Here is a 24,138-nt window from a genome sequence, read left to right as displayed (position 1 = left end):
TGGTGAACAGGGAAAAAAAACTTCAGAAATTAAAGAAATGTCAAAGTACAAGTTATAAATCAAGTTTTATTATATTGTCAAAACCTACTATTTTATGTTTACAAAAAAAAAAAATATAATTGCTCGCCTTTACTTTTCAAGCTTCGCCTCAAAAATTTGCAAATTAAATATTTTTTTATTAAAATTTTCAAATCGCTCGCTCGCCCCAAATTTTGGAGTCCAAAAATCCGTAGAACAAGAAATTAATTTGGTGTGGCCTTAAAATTAGAAAGATCATACCATATAAGCAACAAGTGTACTAAGTTTCAAGTTGTTTGATCTTCAACTTCATCAAAAACTTTAACCTGAAACTCCCACTTTCATTTTCTATGTTCAGTGGACTTAGTTTCAAGTTGATTGGACTACAGCTTCATTAAAAACTACCTTGACCAAAAACTTTAACCTGAAATGGGGCGAACGGACGCACAGACGAACGGTATGACTGACGGATGGACGAACGAACAGAGGCACAGACCAGAAAGCATAATGCCCCTCTACTATCGTAGGTGGGGCATAAAAATATCCATATTCTGCAATGGGAGTAATTTCAAACATTATGACTATTTCAATGTACATGTGACTGTCTTATATGCAATGTCGGACATTTAAGAAAGTTGGTTGCAAAGAAAATGCAACTAATAAGGTGCGACTATATAACCAATTTTAGCAACAGATATTTCAGTTTCACAAATTTTGTTTATTTTACAAATCTTACCTAGGCAGGGAATCAGTCCTTGAACAGCTATTGGTTCCTGGTCCAGTCTATGTTTAACAGTACAGGTAAAGAAAACAAAGAGAGGTATATTTTCTGATTCCTTCTCCTCCTCACAGATCTCCTCATCAGTATAAGATTCCTCTGAGTCTAACATGGAGGCTGTAGATAGATGGTCAGTCCCTTTCCTCTCTACGACCACCAAATCATCATCATCAAAGAAAGCAAATTCGTCATAATCTTGTTGGCTTAATTCTAAATAAAAAAATAATATTGGTTGATAGAGAGATATTTCAAATTCTATATTCTGTAATTCACTTGATCAGTTCTTCAATTTTCTTATCAAAAAAAATTCTAAGGTTCAAAGGTAAATATATCTATAGATACTTTTTATTGAAGACCCTTTTTGGCTATAGCTATCATCTATTTATATATCTTTGGAATTAACAGTTGAATGACTCATATATAATTGCAAGGAAGCAACATAAAGTGGCATTTTTCGTTATATCAAGGATCAAAACTCCTGAACAGTATAAGTGAAAATCATCAATATCAATCTTGACCTCCATCCTGTTGTCAGTAACAACATATTAAATTTTAAAACTGTGCTGGAATGGTTCATATATTTTTTACAAAAGCAAAACTGCAATTGTGTTGTCATATATATATTGCTTCTCAATGGTAAAAGTGAACATCATAAATATCGAACTCGACCTTTTTTTGGTCACCAGTGACAACATATTAAAATCTGAAAAGCATTGGTTGAACAATTCACAATATCCTAATCAAAACTAACCTAAAATTCCATCAGACTCGTTTCTGACATCAGATTCTTCTTCTCCCTAAATATATAAAAATATTATGTTATTCTGTAATCGCATTTTGTTTAAACACCTTGTAGATATTCAGGTCTGTACTTTTAGATTGACCAACAGCCAACTCATGAGTGCAATAGATTTTTCTGAATGGATAAAACTTATATATTTAAAAAAAAAAAAGCAAAGATATGAAATAGAGTTGAGAATCAAAATAGCAGAGTTGTGTCATGTATATTATGCATTTTTTTCAAGATCAATAGGCAAAGACTGAAGGGGGGAATAATCTCCATGGAAAAGAGATGAGCCAATGCTTGTACAAAACTGCATAACAAATATGATAGACTTACCATAAAGGGTTCCCCAAAAACTGACCTAATCACAAACTTCAACAGTAAAAATACAAAATTGTTTGAAAGTCTTTCGACCATGACTAGAAGGGGGAATAATCTCCATGAAAATGAGATGAGCCAATGCTTGTACAACTGCATAACAAATATCATTGATTTACCATTAGTAGTTCTCCTTAAACTGACACAAAAAAATTATTGATGCAGGTGAGACAAACAGCATACCTAAGTCTATCTTTTTGACTCTGTCAAGATTAGACAAAAACAGATTTTGCTATTGGTATGTAAAATAAAAAACTTACAGAAACACTCTGTGGAATATTAACTGGACAATATATGTAGTAGTCAGGATTACTGGGAACTTGTTTAAACCACTTCTGTACAATATCTATAAACTTGTTCTTCACAAGATTGTGAGATCCTTCTGTAAATTCACATGGATAATTCAATGATGTCTTTAGCTTGGCTGAAGTCTCTGGTAGCTGTAATGACATTGGTATATTGTCATTCACAGGGCGGCAATCTCTGTAAACAGAAATCTATAATTTAGTCATAGTCTCTGGTAGTTGTAATGACATTGGTATATTGTCACACACAGGGTGGCTATCTCTGTAAACAGAAATCTATAACTTAGTCATAGTATTTGGTAGTTGTAATGACATTGGTATATTGTCATTCACAGGGCGGCAATCTCTGTAAACAGAAATCTATAATTTAGTCATAGTATTTGGTAGTTGTAATGACATTGGTATATTGTCACACACAGGGTGGCTATCTCTGTAAACAGAAATCTATGATTTAGTCAGTCTTTGGTAGTTGTAATGACATTGGTAAATTGTTACACACAGGGTGGCTATCTCTGTAAACAGAAATCTATAATTTAGTCATAGTCTTTGGTAGTTGTTATGACATTGGTATATTGTCCTTCACAGGGTGGCCATCTGTAAACAGAAATCTTTAATTTAGTCATAGTCTTTGGTAGTTGTTATGACATTGGTATATTGTCACACACAGGGTGGCTATCTCTGTAAACAGAAATCTATAATTTAGTCATAGTCTCTGGTAGTTGTTATGACATTGGTATATTGTCACACACAGGGTGGCTATCTCTGTAAACAGAAATCTATAATTTAGTCATAGTCTCTGGTAGTTGTTATGACATTGGTATATTGTCACACACAGGGTGGCTATCTCTGTAAACAGAAATCTATAATTTAGTCATAGTCTCTGGTAGTTGTTATGACATTGGTATATTGTCACACACAGGGTAACTCGAATAATTCAAGCCCTTTCCGTGTCCGATTTTCTCCCACACAAGGGCTTGAACTCCTTATGATCATTGGCCGCGTCGCCTGCTCTCTGTGAGAGAGAGCCAATCAGTGGCGATCAGGATAATGAGTGTGCGCAACTCTCTTGTAATTGTCTTACCAAACACGTGTGTTCAATTAACACAAATCCGATAATAATTAATTAACATCAATTAACATCAGTTTACATCATTTAACATCAATTAACATCCGGTACTCCTCCTTCTTTAGCTGCCAATTTAAATCAAAATTCCCATATTGCAAAGCGGTGTGAATTTTCCGGTTGACAGTCTTTATCGAGGAAAACTTTCAGGCGTTAATCTAGCCTTCGTAGATCAGCGGAATATAACGACTGAATTATTCCGGTTACACACAGGGTGGCTATCTCTGTAAACAGAGATCTATAATTTAGTCATAGTCTTTGGTAGTTGTAATGACATTGGTATATTGTCACACACAGGGTGGCTATCTCTGTAAACAGAAATCTATAATTTAGTCATAGTATTTGGTAGTTGTAATGACATTGGTATATTGTCACACACAGGGTGGCTATCTCTGTAAACAGAAATCTATAATTTAGTCATAGTCTTTGATAGTTGTTATGACATTGGTATATTGTCACACACAGGGTGGCTATCTCTGTAAACAGAAATCTATAATTTAGTCATAGTATTTTGTAGTTGTAATGACATTGGTATATTGTCACACACAGGGTGGCTATCTCTGTAAACAGAAACCTATAATATAGTCACAGGCTTCGGTAGTTGTAATGACATTGGTATATTGTCACACACAGGGTGGCTATCTCTGTAAACAGAAATCTATAATTTAGTCATAGTCTTTGATAGTTGTTATGACATTGGTATATTGTCACACACAGGGTGGCTATCTCTGTACATGGAAATCTATAATGTCAACACTTAACTTCTGCGCAAGAATTGATTTATAGGGAGATATTGACGCAAAATTATTTATATCAAGAATAATTAATATATAAAAAATAAATAAGCTGTGTCTTTATTAAATATTGTTCCCTTTTGGACGTAGTGGGATCGTTTACAAAGAGGATGGTTTTTTTTCTAAACACTTATTTTTTTGTGTGGCAATAAATGAAATCAGCACAAATAGCTGTATCAACACCAGTTCAGGGTATTGGCATAATTATTTTAGCATTTTGTTTTTGTTAATTGTGTAGCTTTCTCCATGATGTATACCAAACTTCTGTATTATTCATAGATGCTCATGTTTCTCTTTGATGAATTCCCTTGCTTATCTTTATTATCACAGGTTCATGGTGGAAGTACCCTGTCTATCTATTAAATGTATACATCACATCTATCTTTATTTGAAGAGGCTCATTAAATGCTCTCTTTTTCTGTTTGATGTATTCCCCACCCTCTAATATCTCTTTATTGATAGAAGCTCATTGAAGAAGTGTCCTGTTTTTTTCTTTTTAATGTATTCCCATCATAGTAGCAGCATACACAAGTTCTTGGTTTTATTAGGATAGGGATCAATCATACAACCTCCAACACTATAGGCATTTAGGCTTACTGGTGACAACAAAAGAAGTTCTTCAACCTTACATAAATTAGTCTTGCCAAATTCTGTTTAAAATGGCATTTAAGGTGAAATATTTTGAAAAGTTGAAAATTTGAAAGTTTAAAAAGCAGAGAGAACAGACTATGAACCAAGGATGATGAACACCAAGTGATGGCAACAGCTGTTTGGGCCAGATTAGCTAAATTATAGATTAAAAATATCTAATGAATTACAATTCTTCCACAAAATCATTAAATCTGACAGACTGTCTTCGAGGAAAGAAGTCCTCCACCTCCTCCTCCTCTTGTTCATCTTGTATGGTATTATCTCTGTTAGCCAGATCAAACTTAGCTGACTCAGCAATCTTCTGGAAATGTTGACAGGATGAGAGGAGGAAGGTAGTTATATCTGTCTCTATCGCAAGGGATTCCTCACATATGTTGTTAATAGCTGCATCTACATCATTCTTGTGTACACCTAGATCCTGCTGCACACTCTGGAATACACCTGGAAATATATCAGTCACTAATAAACAATGGTGACACAAAGAGGAGTATCCATTTAAAATCTGAGCTTTGACACTGAAAATTAATATGTATCCATCCAATCTTTGCATTCAAACAAGATGGAAATATTTTTTATCATTACTTTGGAAATTTAATGTGATGAACAAAACTTTGTATTGACATCAGCACTTGCTGTCAGAAAATAGAATATTTTAGATCAAATTATTTTTTTAATCAAAAGGTTTATTGTTGAATTTCATAAATACCGTTTACGAAACAGGAATAGTATATATCTGTAAGAACACTACATTGCTGTTTAAGTGTAGCCTCATTTTCATTATTGGAGCACTCTGTAAGTCTTCGTTCATGATTTATCCTCATCCATGACATATACATGGTAGCCTCATCACAACCTGGAGTAAATTCTCTCTCAAATGAAGGAACTTTAAACATGGGACTTTTGCTGAAACTTTCATCGCGATCACTTTCCATGAATGTCAGATCTTCATATATATCTTCAGGAAGTGTGAAATCCCACGGATTGATTAACATGTCCAACACGTTAGGGAGGTAACTCTCATACATGTAAAATGGAATGGTGTAATAATGATACGGTTTTTCTTCATTGTCATGTTTATGTTCTGATTTTTTATGTGGCTTATTATCTTGTTGACCATCATATCTCTGAGCATCACCCGACTCTGTGAGAACACTTGGTGACTCAGTAAGAACACTTGTTGATTCGGTAGGAGCACTTGGTGATTCAGTAGGAGCACTTGGTAATTCAGTAAGACCACTTGGTGATTCAGTAGGAGCACTTGGTGACTCTGTCTGAGCACTTTGTGACTCACTTACTCTGTCTATAATTTCATCACTTTCTGATGAACCTTCTTTAATTACTTCTAACTTTGTATCCAGTAGTAACAAGTCATTGAAAGATTCAGGTAAAATTGTCATAAACATACGATTATTACTGACAGACTTCACAAAACAGCACCATTGAGGAATTTCTGTAGAGTTACTTAGAACTTTATCTATAGAAAAGGGCAGAGGATATTCCAATTCATCTCTAGAACGTTTCTTTAGTAGTTCTAGGAACCTTTTACAGTCTGTTTTAGATAAGGACACTTTCTTGTCAAATGTTTCAGAGAGTTTGTCCAATAATAATTGAAATAAAATACTGTTTGATCCTTTTGAAGGTTGTTCATCTGTTGAAGCTACAAATAAAAATTAAACTTAAATGAATAGTTTAAACTTAAAGGATATTTACAGATCATATAACTTAAAATCACTAAGAATTCATCATTCAAATCAGTATGTCTACTTTGCTGCAACTACCATCTTCTAATTAATGATGGATAATGTTTATTGAAATCAAATCAACTTGCTTCAATGTGAGCCAGTTTAAATCTCAGACTTGATGGTTGGATTCTTGAATAAGCATACCTTAAAGACCCTTTTTTTTTTAAAGAAGAATAGTGAAAAAGGACAAAAAAGACACAAAATACTCGCTATAAAATCCAGGTCATTAACATTTTGGACAAATTAATTTTATTGACATTCTAAATACTAATTTGACTTTTATTAATTCAGTGTTTTAAGTGATGGTTGTTTTGTACTTAAGTAATTCAATGGTTGTCATGTTGCTGTATTTTATATTTGTTATATTATATTTTTTACCCATAAATCATGCTGTTAATTTTCTTGTTTGAACAATTGTCATGTTGGGGACTTTTAGAGCTTTCTATGAGGTATGGTTTTTGTTAGTTGTTAAAGCAGCATGTTGGCCTATATTTCCTAGCTTTTACTTCATTTGGTCTCCGGTAGAAAGTGCTCTCATTTGCAAATATACCACTTCTTATTTTTATATAAAAAGAAGTGATGAGATTTGTATAGCCTTAAAGCAACTATGACATCCATCATTTGAAGTGTTCATTGTCTCCATATTGTAATGCACCCTAACAACATTTTGCTTTTTACAAATATAAATGTATATAACGAAAATCTATTGTGTCACCATGCTTTTTTTCTAGCTATTTATTTTTTTAAAGTTGTTCAATATAGCATAATTTAACATTGACTTTTCATGAAAAAACATTTTTTTTTTAATGTTAAAAAGGGACATAACACAAGAATGGTAAAAGTGATGCTACCAAAATTCAAACTCAAGTTACAGAACCGAAACAAAAATTCAGCATTTTTTTCATTTGTAAAAGGGCGCAACTCTATCTATAATGGTAAAAGAAACAAACCAAAAAATTTAAATTTGATCTGTATTTTGTGGTAGTACACATTGTGTGCGATTGAAAACAATTGGTTGAGGCAACCTCAAGTTTAAGAAAAGAAATGAAAAATTCAGTGATTTTTCCTTTCGTAAATGGGCTTAACTCTTGAAAGTTAAAATTGAATCCACTCAAATTCAAATTTGATCAGAGTTTTGTGACAATAAGCATTGTGTATAAGTTTCAGAACATTTGGTTGAGGAAAACTAGAGTTAAAGAACATAAAACCAAAGAAAATTTCATTAACATTCATTTATAAATTTTTTACCAAAAGAGTTAATCCCCCTTATATGTTGTAAAGTTGAAAAAACTAAGAACAAATGTTGGGTATTTGTTAAATCAGATAAATCTGAGAACTTATAGTACCAACAACTTGTATGGTAGGATTAATAAAGTCATAAGGAGATGTGTTACACAAAATACTTGTATATATCAAAAATATTTTCGTGATATCAGATAGAAAAAAAAAGTAGACAAGGTCTAAATTTAGGCTCTTGATATTTAATAATGTCTTATTCAACCTAAGAATTTTTTGTCTTATTAAGTACACCCAACCTGTAATCAATTATCACTAAACATGAACTATGTGTCTAACAGATCTAAATAGGCCATTTGTGACAGTTCATTACTTCAAAAAGCTGCTTACTATATTCAATAACTACCTAACTTTAACATGTAAAATACAGAAAATTTCCAAAGTCAATGAACCATAATTGAGGGGTGGGACCAACTAATCTACATGACAATGAGACATGCAAATGCTAATTAAACTGCATACCAATATCATTCATTAACTATTAGTCAGGGTACCCTAAAACTGATCTAATCACAAAAATATAACATACCGGTAAGAACTATGCAAAATAGAGGTAAAATATACCAGAGGGCCATTCAAACTCAAAGTCACAAAGCCAATAGACAGGACAGGAGCAAATTATCTCCTTGGAAATAAGATATGCCAATACTAATAAAAATGCATGACATGTATGATTGACCATTATGAGACTTTAACAAATTGTTGATACCTTCTGCACTAACACTCTGTAGCGAAGACATAAATTAGAAGTATCGTTGTAGGAGTCCGTCAGATTCCAAAAGTGCTCACACATAAAATTTTGTCCACTGTCAAACTGCTTACCAAATATAATGTCATTCTGTCCAGTTAAAACTGATTTGGGATGTAGCTATGTTGTAACTGTCTGTTGTTCACCATTAAGAACCATGCTGAGAGGCATTCACTTGGCTATGAGGTATATATAAGTATTTATCCATGTGTGATATGGAATTTCTTGTGGACTTGTTATACTCTTTGAATTTAAATACACTTTACAGGAACTGCTTTAGAGTTGATGCTCTATTTCATGGCAAAATTTCTGCCCGTTTGAGTTACATGTATCCTTTAACCAAAAACAGTATATATGTTCCAGACCATACGAGTATTTGGACCGTACGCGTACGGTCCGGACCGTATACGTATACTGGTACGGTCCGACCATACGCGTACGGTCGGACCGTATGAGTATACGCGTACGGTCCAGCTGACCATACATGTTTTGGGATCATATGGGTTAAATGTTAACAAACATTTATCAAAATCTTTATTTTTAGTTATACAAATTGTTATTATTACAATTAGATGGATAAAGTGAATAAGCGAACAATTAAAATTAAATATTTGTTTAATTTTATATCCGTGAATCCTATTTTGTTACTCTGGCCCAAGATGACACTTGCTTCCACAAGGAACGTGACGTCATATATTTTTAACATTAACATGTTTTGTTCATGCATGTTCCTTTGCATATGCATTTTTTGTAAAGTTCCTAAATATTATAAAACAATTGTCCTCCCACATTATGTTTACTTCCGATAACTTCAATTTCAATGAGCATACTGGTCTGTAATTAATGAATTACTGACATGCTAAGTACAGGAGATTAACATATTAAATAAGCCTGATTTTTTACAAATAATTAAAATATTAAGTTTTTATTTCAATAACTATTCAACTTTTTATATTAATTTGAGATATATGTTATGTTGATCTGATATATACATTTGTATCTAATAAACTTGACCAAATTCTTAATATTAGTCAGACCGTACGCGTACGGTCCGACCGTATGCGTATATTGAAAAAGTACGCATACAGTCCAGACCGTACGCGTACGGTCCAAATACTCATACGGTCTGGAACATATATACTGCACTTCATTCAAATCGACCTTCCTTCAAGAACCCACCAAATTCAATAATTTATTCGTTTATTTGTTCTTTTCATAAATGTGCATGAAATATCAGAGATTGGACATTACACAACAATCAGTTATCAATCTTAATATTAATTGTTTCTTTTGAATACAGTTGGTTTTGGAGATAAGATTTTTTTAATTTAGATTTTGATAGGATGGTCACATTATAGGAAAAGCTTATATTTCTGGTATAACTCCTTAGTACAATGTATATAATGTTATCATTGTGTCATATCAAAATAAAAATAAGGGGATGTGGTATGATTGCCAATGAGAAAAAAATGACAAAAAAACAAAAAATGTAGATGTAAGCAATGTTACCTTACAGCATTCAACTATGGGCAAAAAACATACTGCATAGTGAATTCTTCATGTCACTAGCACAATAAAATTTGAAACAGTTCAAACAAGAAAACTTATCGCCAAATTTATGCTTAAACAATTAACAAATGGGATGCTTGAACAAACAGAAGTTATGTCCCTCATCTTCTAAATTCATTCATGTATACTAAGAGAAAAAGGTTAGCAAAACCAGATGCTCCACAGGGCGCAGTTTTATACGACCGCAGAGTTCGAACCCTGAACATTTGGGCAAGTATGGACACAACATTCAAGCTTGAGAAAGCTCTGAATTTGGATTGTGATTAAATAGTTGACACAACAAAGGTTTCTGACACATAATGAATGTGGTCTCAGAACTTAAACTTAAAAACTTTAAATTTTAAATTGGACATTACCTATTATGGTTCAATATCCAAAATCAAAATACATGGTTAGATTCAGCATATCAAGAATTCAATTTTTGATGAAATCAAAGAAAGTTCAATTTTGGACCCTTTAGACCTCAATGTGGACCAATTTGATAACCGGGCCCAAACATCCTAAACTGTAAGGACCTAAACTCTCAAAATCAATCCTTACCTTCCTTTTGTGGTCACAAACCTTGTGTCAAAATTTCATCAGTGGCAAAATATTTATTTTACACTATGGCTAACACTTAAAATGAGGGTACCCATCTATTTTGACAGCTTTTTCCTTTATGTTTATTTATGATCGACACATAAGTTATTATTCTGTGTTTCACTTAGTAAATGTATCCTTATTTACTATAAAGTTTCACCTATTTAATTTGAATCCATTTTGAGTCTTAGAATTAGGATGAAACCAATCTCCAAACAACTATATATATAAATCTATGATTCCATAATGAGAAGTACCTAAATTGCATCCATGCTTAATTTCTCATCAATAAACAATTTGACAATAGTCCATGTATGCTTTTCATTGTAAAAAGAATGGATTCCTGTGACATATTTTAAAATCTTATAAAGTCCTTGTTATTTTTTCATCATTTTTGAAAGAACAAAGACACCAATCTTAAAGGAATGAAAATTCTTGAGAGAATTATTTCCCACCAAAATTTCAATGGCTCGTATATCTTGAAAACAAACACACTGACCCTAACTTTTTTTCTGCCTTTTTAGTTTCTTTATTTACTGTGGATTCATTTATTTTCGTGGGTACTAATTTTAGATGATGAGGAAAACTTGCATGTTTGTGGACATTTAATTTCGAGGTTTTTCTTGAAGTCTTCATACAAGCCTTATGAAATTTGTTATACGTTGAAAATTTCATTTCGTGGTTCACCTATGACAACAAAATCCACAAAAATTGGTATCCAATGAATAATAATGAATCTACAGTAAATACTTTCAGTTTATAAGAGTCTTTTAAAAACTTGTTATTTCTAAACAGAGTAGTGCTCATTTTTAAAGTTTAATTTTTGTGGATGTCACATGGCAGCATATCCATGATTTTACTTTATCAATAAAATTGAGAATTGAAATTGGGAATGTGTCAAAAACATAACTGCCAATTTTTCAAAATGCCCATCAGGGTTTTGCTTGCAAGATGGCTCTTGCAGTCCTAAAAAACCTTCAAGGGGCCTTCAAACTTAGCACAAATTTGTACTACTTAAGTAAAATGGACTTCACAATCAACTCCAAAACATAAAAATGAACTAAAATTTTTAAAAACTTGCAAGACTAACAAAGACAAGGGGTCCTGACTTGGGACATGTGCAAAAATGGGTCAAAATTAAACATGTTCTGTGAGGTCTTTTAAAAAATAAAAAATGGGGAATGTGTTTATGCGACAGATAGAGATTGTGTCCCCCGCTTGCATGTAAAAGTAAAAAAGGGACATAACTCAAGAACTGTAAAAATGATGCTACCCAAATTTGTACTTATCTGAGTTCTGTGGTACATTGTTATAAGCATGTGTATAAATTTCCTATCATTTAGTTGAGGCAAACTTTAAGTTAGGGAACAGAATGAAAAATGCAGCAATTTTTCCATTTGTTAAGGGGTATAACTCTAGAACAGTAAAAGTGATGCCACCAGTTTTCAAACTTGTGTTTTTGTGGTAATGAGCATTGTGTATAAGTTACATAACATTTGGTTGAGGAAAACTATAGTTAGAGAAAGAAAACAAAAAAAATCCCAAATTTTTCCATTTGTAAAGGGGCACAACTCTAGAATAGTAAAAGTGAAGCCACCAAAATTCAAACTTGATCTGTGCTTTGTGTTAATAAGCATCATCTCCTTATTTTATTGATTTACATTGTGTCATAGATCAATTTATTCGTTCATTGTATGTTCACTTGCTTGTGTTAATATGTCTTTTGATTGAGTTAAGCCATTTCAATTAATATTTTAGAGTGCATTAATCTATGTTGTGATGTTATACTATTGTTTCAGGTAAGACTGCACTTTGACCTATATTGGTTTCCTTTTACAAATTGTGACTTGGAAGAAGAGTTATCTCATTGGCACTCATACCACATCTTCTCATATCTATTGTGTATAAGTTTGATAAAATTTGGTTGAGGCAAACTAAAGTTAGAGAACAGAAACCAATTTTGGGACGTACATAGACAAAGGCAAAACTTATTGCCTCCTCTGCTACAGCAGGAGCATAATAAAACAAAGGGAATTATGATTTTGATTTTCTAAATATAACATACACAACATATATGTTGAGAATAAAATTTCTGCCTGTTGACTTTTGGGTAACAAAGACAGCAAATCAAAAGGGAACGGCATCTGATGTATGTTTGGTGGAGTTGTCTTCTCTTGCTGTTTGTTGTCATACTGGCTAGGAGGTCCATTTCCAAAGAAACTACAATACATAAATAGAGATTTCATTCATTTGTTTTAATGCACTGAAAATTTTAAGTCTATGCTTGTTATTATATAAATTAAATTGAAATTTATTTTTAATCATTAACTATATAGATAGACTTCCTGTAAGACCGTAAGACTGAAAACAGGATACAAAATGTGAAAATTATATAAGTCTTTAAAAGCAATACCATCAAATAAAAATTTAGTTTGAAACAATAACCTAAATCTATAATGTTGACAATAATAGTCTGTAAAGCTTGCATCTGAAAAATGTCTTTCTAGATTTCCACCAAATTCTGTTCTTTAACAACATGCTAATATTTAGACTGCACTGCAAGTTGATACAAGGCTTGCAATATTTACCTTCCACTGTACAGCAAGTTCAAACAAGGCTTGCAATATTTACCTATCATTGTACAGCCAGAAAAAATCTTCAGAGGGAAAAACAGCATTATTCTCACACACCCATACTAAGTGTTCAAAGGTCACCATACATGATATACATTCTTGGTCAACTGGAAAAAACTAAAATAGACAATGTAGCGTTTCTAAGAGATTTAGCAATGCTAAACTGTGAAGAGGCTACTATTATATTTAAATACTTTAAAATGTCACAATGTACTTCTCTTATCTTATATTTATATAAATTACAGTATTATTGGGTCTTCCTCTAATGGCAGAGGATCAATCATCAATTCTAGGGGATGTATTTCACAAAAATGTATTACAAAAATTCATTTTTTCTGATAAATGTTTTGGGGGTCAACATAGCTTATTTCTGTCACAAGATAAATATGTTAAACTTTTTATGATGCTTTATTCTGTAATAAGATGAATAACTTCAAGATTATTTATTCCCTTCAATTCTGTCACAAAATTCATAAGTTACAAACAAATAAGTTATGTAGCAAACTCTACAAAAAGATCCCAACACTTTTTTTATTTCTAATGGCGGTTTTGAGATTCATCCTATATAGCTATAACTATAAATACATTTTGATTGATTGTGTAAAATAAAATAAAACACAAACATTCTTGTAAAAACATAAGGTTCATTACTTGACTACACAAATTGCTTCAGTTTTTTTTCCCTCACAGAAAAGACAAAGCAAAAACAAATATGTCAATTGTTCTTCTCTTATTTTATATTCATATACATTACAGTATTATTGGGTCTTTACAATGTTGTCAAAAATTAAAATGGTGGTATTTGGAAGACTAGACAAAGCACCAGTCAGCACAGATTTAGTGCTAGTGTTCATATAAAACACTCCTGGCCCGACCCCACCCAAAACATACACACATGCATGTATAGTATTTATACATGCATATATGAAAGATATAAGGCAGAACACAATGAAATCTTAGGTAAAGCTGAATGTTTTTTAAATGTTCTGCTTAAACCTATATATAAAACAGTACTTCTAAAAAAAATCTTATCTTATAAAAAGATTTATAATCTGTTTATATAACACTCTTAACTTTATCAAACAAAATTTCAGAAAATATTATTTAAGCATGAAAACCTATGAATTTTAAACTATACATGTATTTATAAATATTAAAAGAGAACCTAAGATTAAGTTATGATGAACTTTAACAGATAAGAAGTAAATATATCAGTTGTTAGTTGATTTATCTGTGAACAGATAGGAGAGCCATCCACCAAGAGGTGTCTTACGCTACAAAATGGCTGACATCAAGTACTGTTTAAACACTCGTTAATCACAAGACCAACTTTCCCAGGCAACAGGACGAGTTTGTTCTCGTCCCATGATTAAACAGATAGCCTAAAACAATATGAGACGATGTGTCTAAAGGTTAATGTCTAATGAACCTGTGTGTGCATACAGACATTTTATCTATTTATAATTATTACCACTGCATTTCATTTCATTTCTTGAAAGCAAATAATTTACCTTAAGCATTCAGATTATGCATGGTTCTTTTCTTACTGCAAATCAAAACCTGCCTTTAGTTTAATTTGAATGCTCTCTTACAACATTTGTCCCAAATTATGCGTGTGCATGATTGTTTAGTGATGTATGGCACCTTTGTGTTGACAGAGAACTGGCCATGCATCTAGGTGTCTAATTCTAAAGGGTATATCTGTGTGGACAACTCTATTTTATAGATATACTTGAATATGTCAATTTTCTATCAGTCTAGCCTGGTGTGACAAAGCATATATGATAACAAATATCAAGAGATCTCTTTATGGAAAACCTACAATTAAAGTATGGAGTAGGTTCACAAAAATTATGATTAAGATTTGTCATAAGTCATGAACAATTTAGAATACTTGCGATAAATCTTAGTCGTAAGTTTTTTGTGAAACAGACTCCTAAACAGTAAATGCAATATTACGCAGGACTGATTGACATGGATGAAAATATAACTTCTGTAATTTTCAAACCCTTCTCTTATGATGTGAATAGGTATGGTTTCATAGTAAAGTCATAGTTTTGCAGTAAATGCTTAAAATTTTGAGCAAATTAGCCAAATTTAACTTAATTCTTTTGAATAGTTTTATACAAAGTAAACATAATTATTTAGTAGATAAATATAATAATTCCTATGAAAAATGTGCTATATCTGCATTCCTCTAATATTATATAACATGTGTGACATATGACACATTCTCAGATTGCACATGCATATGATTATGACAAATTATTGTTCTATATTTAATTATGAAACACATGTGCACTATTTTTCTGTAAACTATGCATAAAAATTATGTCCATTTTCATATAGACTAAAGCTATATGTAAATAAGAATAAATTTAGATGCTTATTTACAAAAATGCATCATATTGACTAAAGCTATATGTAAAATAAGAATACATTTCGATGCTATTTTACATAAATGCATAAAAGTATATTGATAAAATTATTTCATTAAAAAAATTATTCTAAGTTCAAGCATATCTCTTTTTCTTCTGGTACAATATGATTATACATAATATTGCCTATCAGTCCCCCAGTCATCCCATGACCACATATGAGGCCATAAGACTGAGGATTATATCACAACTGTAATGGCAAGTGGTATCATAATCTTTTGATCATAGATTTCCCACACACTAGTTTGTGAGTAATGCCTGTAATTTCAACATGTTAAACAAGGTGGAAATTGTTTTATAAAGTTGTGTTAGGTAATTAGTTTTCAGATACCGTAAACTACCTTAGAGGGCGCATTGCATTTGCGCCAATTTTTGAAAATTACAATCTTTCATTTGCGCCACAAGGTCATATTTCATATGCGCCAAAAAATAAAAACTTCATTTGCGCCATTTTGCAGGTAATTCAGGTAAGCAATAACGGAAGCATTAAATATTCATTGCTCTAAAAGGTTTGTCTCTACAGTATTTCTCTGGATAATGGGGTGAGTTCAATGACTCACTCATTTCTGAAGCTGAGAGTCACTAAGGTTTATGTTATATATAGTGTTCACATGTTCAAGGTGTCTAGACTCTAGATGGACATTTTCAATTTAGACATAAAACAGGAGAATTAAGTGTGTAATATTTGATGATCACACTTTTAGTTTATTATCAGATCCTACGTTCTGAAAAATGGAGACCAAGTCGTTTATTGGTACCACAAATAAATAAAACCTTGCAAAGCCAGTATAGTAACTGAAATGGACTGCAGTTCATGAAAAAACGGACTATCGTTTTTATCAATATGCATGCACTTGAAAGGAGGAATGTTCCAGACATGAATACATCAGGGCCGTCGCTTACAAGTTTGCTGCCAGGGTAGACGTATAACTTTACAATAGTGTATCATGTTTAGAATAACTCCAGTGTAAACTGTTTTTTTCTAAATTCTAAATATGTGTGCAACTTGCTGAAGCTTCACAAAAAATATTGCAACTGTTAAGTTAAATATATTTGATCTTGAACAAGGTGCACTTAATCAATTAATTTAGGCAAAAAATGGTATATCAAAACAAATTATATGACAAGAACTTTTCAGATACCAGTACTTATAATTATCTATTTAGAATTATTTTTTGTTAGTTATAATATTAGCTTACTTACAGTTTCAATCTGAGTAGAGTTAGTTACTCACAGTATCCAGTTTCAATCTGAGTAGAGTTAGTTACTCACAGTATCCAGTTTCAATCTAAGTAGAGTTAGTTACTCACAGGAGATTAATCTTTGGTTAGTGTAGTTATTCCAACGGTTAGTCAGGTTAGTTGAGGTTAGTAGTTATCAGGTGAACGCCTGCAGTTGGAGGAGTTGAATCTCATCCTTAATTTTTATGATGAGATAAAACCCTCTCCACTACAAATTACACCTAGTCTCAAAATCCTCATAAATCTCCTCACAATCTCCAGTACAAAAATTAGGCAATTTTTCAAAACATTCTATCATACAAATGACATGGTTCCAAAAGAACAAACAAAAACCTCCAAATCAACTGATATCGATCACAATTCTTCAAAGATTTATAATTGCTTTGGAATCAGCAACAAAATAAATCACACATACATACAAAACAATAGATTTGATCAGTCAAAACTGCAGAAACAGAAGAAATAGAAAGAAAACAAACCAATAGTACTGTACTATGTCCTACTTAGTCAAGAGTTCAAAATCCAATTGGCAAAATTAAAATCTAGCCAAATGTAGTCCAGAATTTGTTTTACAGATATATTACAGTCAATGAATATAGTAATAACTATCCTTATTTACTAAAGACAGATACACTTTTTTAAAATAATCAACTTCAAAGTCATAACCACTTTATCATTTCAACAGGTCAACATAAGAATGCTTGCTCATCTATATTTCATTCGACCCACAAATAAACCCTACATTGTGTAACTTGAGAAAAATATCTGAGTTGAATATACACATAAATTTTGTAGTACTATAAGTGTGTTCTCAAAGCAAACAAATTGTTTTCTACAACCAATAAAGTTATAAATCTAAATTTAAACAATAACTCATTAATCTATTTCCTTTAAATTTATTTGTCTCTTCAAATATTTAGTGAAATTAAACATTTTTTTTATGTTTTTCACAAGTAGAAAATCGAAAAATAAAGTCAACGACAATAAAAAACAAAAAAGCACAAGTGAAAAAAGAATAAATTGAATTTTACCTGAATAAGAAGGTTAAAACAACCACACAAAAATGATTTAACTTCACCTATGTAAAACCTAAAAAAACTGAAATCCCAAACCAGCTAGCACTTGTTATACTACAGCTTGTCTTAACAAATCTGAGTTGTTAACTAGCTGGACTATAATATATGGATATGGCGACCCTAATACTATTTGTACCGTGTAATGACAGTTACTCAAATATTCGGAGATCATCCTAAAACCTAACATTGACCATGTCCCCTTATCTACGCGAGACCCATCAAGAATGCACAAATATTAAATATTGAATATGTATAGACATGAATTGTTTTACCCGTTATCTATAGTCATCATTTTTAAAGGAAGGTATAATATATTATCATTTGTGTTCAAAATTTTATAAAATTTAGAATACACTTATCATTTTCTTCAAAAAAATTTCCTAGTTTTGTTTTTCCTTATCAAATTATACATTTGTAGGTGCTATTTATCTATTTATAAATTAAAGAATTTGATCTTAAAATTGAAAATAGGAAAGATATTAGTTGACAAAATACAGAATAGTTTGTAATTTTTTTTTTAAAGTACCTTTTTAAATAGTGATTACAAATGAAGTATTCCAGTGTCACTATACTATAAGTCTTTCCTGAATTTGGTAGAAATGTTGCATGTACAAATCAAATAATATTTGAAACGAATGGATTCAAGAACTCTAAGCAGATACTTTACAAATTTTTATGAATTTTTTAAAACACAGTTCAAAATTTACTCCATCTTTTAAACAATAACTGTTATTATATTGCAAGAAATAATTTTAAAATAATACGCAAAAAGGAATGGCTCTTTTTTCAGAACTTAACAAACGCTGACATTGCATTACTATCCTTAGTGGTATCATACACAAATCTGTGTCATTAATTTTTTTCCACAAGTGGCAAACTATTATAAAATGTAAATAGAAGACTTTAGCATACTTAAGATATACAACCATTTATATAATTTATAAAGACAGATAACACTGACAGGAATTGATTTTTCTATGTTATATTGTTGAGGGGGAGATAGCCAAACATGTGTCCCATACCTATCTCACCTTTGATTTTCTGGACGTAATATGAAGGTGGATTCTTTTATTTCAATTAAATAGAAGAACTGAAAATATGTACTTATTCATGCCTAGTGAACAAAATGGAGGGGTAATTCCACTATTTCACATTTTATAAAAAAAAAAAGCATTAGAAGCAATCTTAGTATGTGAAAGTCATATGCTATTATAGATGTTTAATTTCCAGTGTAAAATATCACTGCTTTGGATGCTCAATAAACACATGTATTGTTTTAAAATTCTTTGTTTGGGGTGATTTGGAGTCTGGGACAAGTCGTAAGAAGAGTTTCCTGTGACATCTATTAATTTTAATAAATCCTGTTAATTTTTGTGAACATCATTCATTGTACTAATACTAGTATCATTATTTATACCACAAATTTATAAAGTATTTATTGGTGAATTTACTATCCTGGCTATGCCATTATTTACAAATAATTCCATATAATCAATTATTGAATAACTTTCCATATAACTTAATATAATAGATAGTAAATTCTCTGATATAATTTCATATGATTACTAAAAATTTGCAAGTTTGAATAATTTATGCATGCAGCCACATAAATATTCAAAAGGACACTTTGACATGAGCCAAATATATGACATGAGAAAAACTTTGCAGTATTTAAGCTCTCAGTGATTGAAATATATTTCCAATAGAAATATTCAAAATTTATCCCAAATTCCACAAAGACATTACCAATTTCCAATATTTTTTACCATAAATATTTGCTGTTTAAAATGTATGAAAAGTCACACTAATGAAACACTTCACAGAAAACCAAAACTGTAAAAAAAAACTTTTTATATGTTGATATGTATGAATAAGTCACTATTACACATATCAACATGCATTGAAATGGTAGGAATGTGGAAGGAAATACATGAACATTTTTACAGACCACATGGAATTTAATTGTTAGTGGGATTAAGGCAAAATTTACCAGTTACAATGTACATGTATATACCAAAATTTACCACTATTCTACCGTCTTCAAATGTACCAACTATGCTTTACAACCAAGAGATCTGAATACCACACAGGATTACTTATTGAAAATACTTCCTATTTAAGGCCCATGCACGGGTTGCAATGTTGCTCTAGTTTTTTTTATGAAGTATTAAGCAATGATTTCTATTTAGCATTTCTACAAAATGAACTGAACATAATGTTCAATCTTAAAATGAAGTATTGATATTATAACAAAAAATCTTGAGAAATAATACTGTAAATTGTGTGCCTCAATATAGGTTAATGTTAAGAGATTTTGATGGACAGGATTTAGCTTTGTCAACATTAGATATGAAATACTCTTTGATTCAAGGAGATAAGAGAGCACAAACAATTTAAACCATTAATCCTCATCTAAATAATTCACACAAAATTTCCTGATAATATTCATAGATAAATAAGTTTATTAGGTTTTTAATTAAGTCATCAATTACTTGTGCAATGTTCATAATTTTTCCATTGAGTTTAGGTATTTCAAATATAGGTTGCATCAAGGAAAGATTAAGACTGTTTTAGGTGGGGTTTTTTTTCGGGGGGATAGCACCTCTTATAACTATTCTATCAATAAAAAGTAAATATTATTCTATTGTTTTACGAATAAATTATTTACATATTCTGGGGGTTTAGTACCCTCCCCCCTTCCCCAGATTGACCGCTGCTTGAGAAATCAGTCGAATTAGCAAATAAACTTCTAATAGATTTTTTAAATGTACTTGTCCAAACTTGATCAAATTTATGATGACATGGTTGAACATTTTTCAATTTTGTATCATGTGTATGAGTAAAACATTTTTTTCCCGATCAGACTTATGTCTGATTTGGAAGGAAATTTACTTTACATGGCATAATAGATACTTATTTCTTGCCATCAGGAAAGCTTTTATTATATTGCAATCATTAATGCAATTGTGAGACAATCGATAGTCAGATTAAAATGGATTTTCACACTATTTTGATTTTAAAGCTAATTTCATTAAAAAATAAAATAAACATGCTTTTAAATAAAACATGTATAAGTATGATAGCCTAAGTTTGCTTAATCAACTAATTTTAGAAAGCTATCATCCTGTATGTACAGATCTCTGTTTACTCAGGAACAAATCTGATCCATTTATTATAATATAAATAGCAAACACTTATACTCATCTTTATATAATGGGGTCTTAAAATAATCTGGCAAAGTTTACAAATTTGGTTTATCACTTATGTGGGAACAAATATTTGTGGAGTGATTATAACTGACAAAACCAGAAATCTCTTAAATGAAAATAACTACATAAAAGTCATACAGGAGAATAATATGTGCCAATTTATTGTGAAAAAAACCTGCATTGTTTTTACCATCACCAATTGTTTCCCTTTAAATACAAAAGACCACAAAATTTACCCACTTACAATTCTATACTAGAGAAGTTGTCAATTTGTTAAAAGTGTATAATTATCTCATATCCTTAATTGGTATATTATAAGTTTTAAGAGTACAATTGTGAACTGTGGAAAAGTTTCCATGTATATAAGAAGTTTGTCAAGATTTTTGAGATAAGCCACTTACAACTGAACTATTATTTTAACTTTAGGGATAATAACACAACTTTTTAGGATTTCCTTTATATTATTATAAATCTGTAAGGCCAAACAAATGAATTCTTAGGTAATACTTATTTTAATAGCAAAATATGACAGATTTATAATACTACTATAATGTCAACTCTCCTGTTTTAAGGTTTTAACATTTTGTGATTTTCTATGACCAACATGTATTAGATCACAGTTTGAATTAATTCTACAAGCTCAATACCAAATACCAAAGAAAACCATTTTAACAAATATTTCATACACATTTTTCTGGTCTACAGTAAACCAAAAACATTTTGAAATTGTCAAATGAACTTTCGTGGACCCATTTTTACCATTTTCTCTTAGTTTATCCCATTGGTATAAGTGATAGGAATTACTACTTCAGATATTGACCAATCATCTTCATATTTAGCTAACAGTAGCCTTATTTACATTATTTAACATGTTGCCCCTCCTTTTACATTCTGTATTTAGCTATCAGTATACCTTATTTACAATATACTACCAGTAGTGACCCCTCAATTCTATATTCTTAATTTAGATTATATTACCAGTATCCTCCCTCTTATTTCTGTATCAACTATCGATATCTTCAATTTATATTTCTTTAACTGCCTTAATTCAGTGTAATATGTTCTCACGGTTAAATAATGTGATTTTTTTTTTAAATATGATAACTTCAGGTTTGCATCAATTTTTTTTTTTTTAAATCTTGAGATTATACCTTTTCATAAAACACATTCCTACAGATAAAGAGAAAAAAAAATTAACTCATTGTTCTTAAAACAAACAAAGGGTTCAAAATGATGGCAAGATTTCCCCCCTTTAAATATGATAGGAACAGATTAACTTGAACACAAGAGGTTTGAAATTATACTGGAAACAACAGGTGGTTTGTCTTAAGGCATGATAAAATGTAACGCTGATAGTGTGTCCATACCGAAAAGTCATGCTGTCGTCTAGAAACTATCTCATATGCTTCAAATATTTAAGTTTATATTTAGACAAAATCTCAAGGATGATTTTTTTTTTAAATTGTTCAGTAAAGGGCAAAATTTAGATAATTTTGACATGTAAGTCAGTTAAATGCACAACTCAAGTGTTTCTTTCAAAACAAAAAAAATGATCACAAATTAAAAAAGCTTCATTCACCCTCTAGTAAATGCATTTTTAAATTTCAAGTAGTGTCTATTCAATACAAGTTTCTATGGTAAACACCTTTATAAATCAAGATCAACTCAGGCTATTTAAGTAAATAGAAAGTTAACAATATATATTCTTGGTCTCTGTGTGTGGTGGTAGTGGCTCAATTATAATGAGCTGGAAGAGTTAGATCTGGCAACACAATAGACTGCTAAGACCAAACCTTCCAACTTATCATAATGAGCAGGCAGGCTGACAACTCACTATACAAAAGAGCAAGACCAAAGCCTTCGACATATAAAAATAGCAGACTTGCAGACAATTCACACAACTAACTTCACAGGTAGTCCCACCAAACTGTTAACAAAACATTTTAACTCACTACAACTAACAAGCTGGTTAATAAAACCAAAAACAGTTGAGCATAAAAATAAACTAAACAAGGCAGTATTGGAAATTTCACAGGCAAATGACCATTCAAATGAACACCAGAACTACAATATTGCATCTTGTTCCACACATCAGGTGACAATACAAATCCCACTGCCTGAGTGTAACAGCAAAAGGGACTCTTCATATAACCAGTCATACACTTGGAATAGAAATACTATACAGCTAAATAATTCCCAATACAGAAATAGTGTTCAATACTAAAGTGCCATTAACAAACAGACAATTATAACTACAACATATCATATACAATGATGACAAATCTTTGTACTGTTGTTTACAAAATTACAAATGAAACAAGACATTAAAATAAAATAGTGTGCAACTTAAAACCCATCACTTAACTGCATCTTATGTTGTAGCCAAAACAACTTACTGAATAGTAACCAAAAAACCATAGAAAACGTATCCATATAAAATTAACTATAAGCCATAATCTAAAGATGATTTTAAAATACAATCACAAGGAAGGTGATGTACATCCACAAAAACAATAAGTATAATGTATAAACATATAAAGCTACATTGTATGAAACACCACGAGAACAGCTGATATACTTGACTGTGACACAAGGATATGATAGGTCATCTGATTTAAGACACAGGAAAACTCTACTTGTATCAAACTTAATCCTTAAACCGTATAAACCTTAGACATAAAGAACAACTAAACTTTACCTTGTCTCCTCCAGTGGTCCTGTATTACCCGTGTTTTACCTGAAGCACACCTGATTGAAACTGTAGAGCTGTCCAGCA

At 31.2% G+C, this 24,138-nt stretch overlaps 1 protein-coding gene across 3 annotated transcripts in view; it reads right to left on the bottom strand.

Annotated features, from left to right (window-relative positions):
- The window catches only part of LOC139502362 (KICSTOR complex protein SZT2-like), a 106,283-nt gene that overhangs the window by 51,312 nt on the left and 30,833 nt on the right, over positions 1 to 24,138 (bottom strand). For all 3 annotated transcript variants that reach the window (XM_071291826.1, XM_071291831.1, XM_071291832.1), the window contains exons 21-27: positions 13,397 to 13,515; positions 12,831 to 12,985; positions 5,538 to 6,488; positions 4,999 to 5,272; positions 2,219 to 2,441; positions 1,548 to 1,593; positions 755 to 1,006 (exon numbers count right to left, since the gene is read on the bottom strand). In XM_071291826.1, the coding sequence (XP_071147927.1) occupies positions 755 to 1,006; positions 1,548 to 1,593; positions 2,219 to 2,441; positions 4,999 to 5,272; positions 5,538 to 6,488; positions 12,831 to 12,985; positions 13,397 to 13,515 (2,020 nt within the window). The remainder of the gene's footprint in view (positions 1 to 754; positions 1,007 to 1,547; positions 1,594 to 2,218; positions 2,442 to 4,998; positions 5,273 to 5,537; positions 6,489 to 12,830; positions 12,986 to 13,396; positions 13,516 to 24,138) is intronic.

The sequence above is a fragment of the Mytilus edulis genome, chromosome 1, assembly GCF_963676685.1.
Source record: "Mytilus edulis chromosome 1, xbMytEdul2.2, whole genome shotgun sequence".
In the NCBI taxonomy this organism is placed as follows: domain Eukaryota; kingdom Metazoa; phylum Mollusca; class Bivalvia; order Mytilida; family Mytilidae; genus Mytilus; species Mytilus edulis.
Note: the sequence above shows the minus strand (reverse complement) of the source record. Positions and strands in the feature narration are given on the sequence as shown.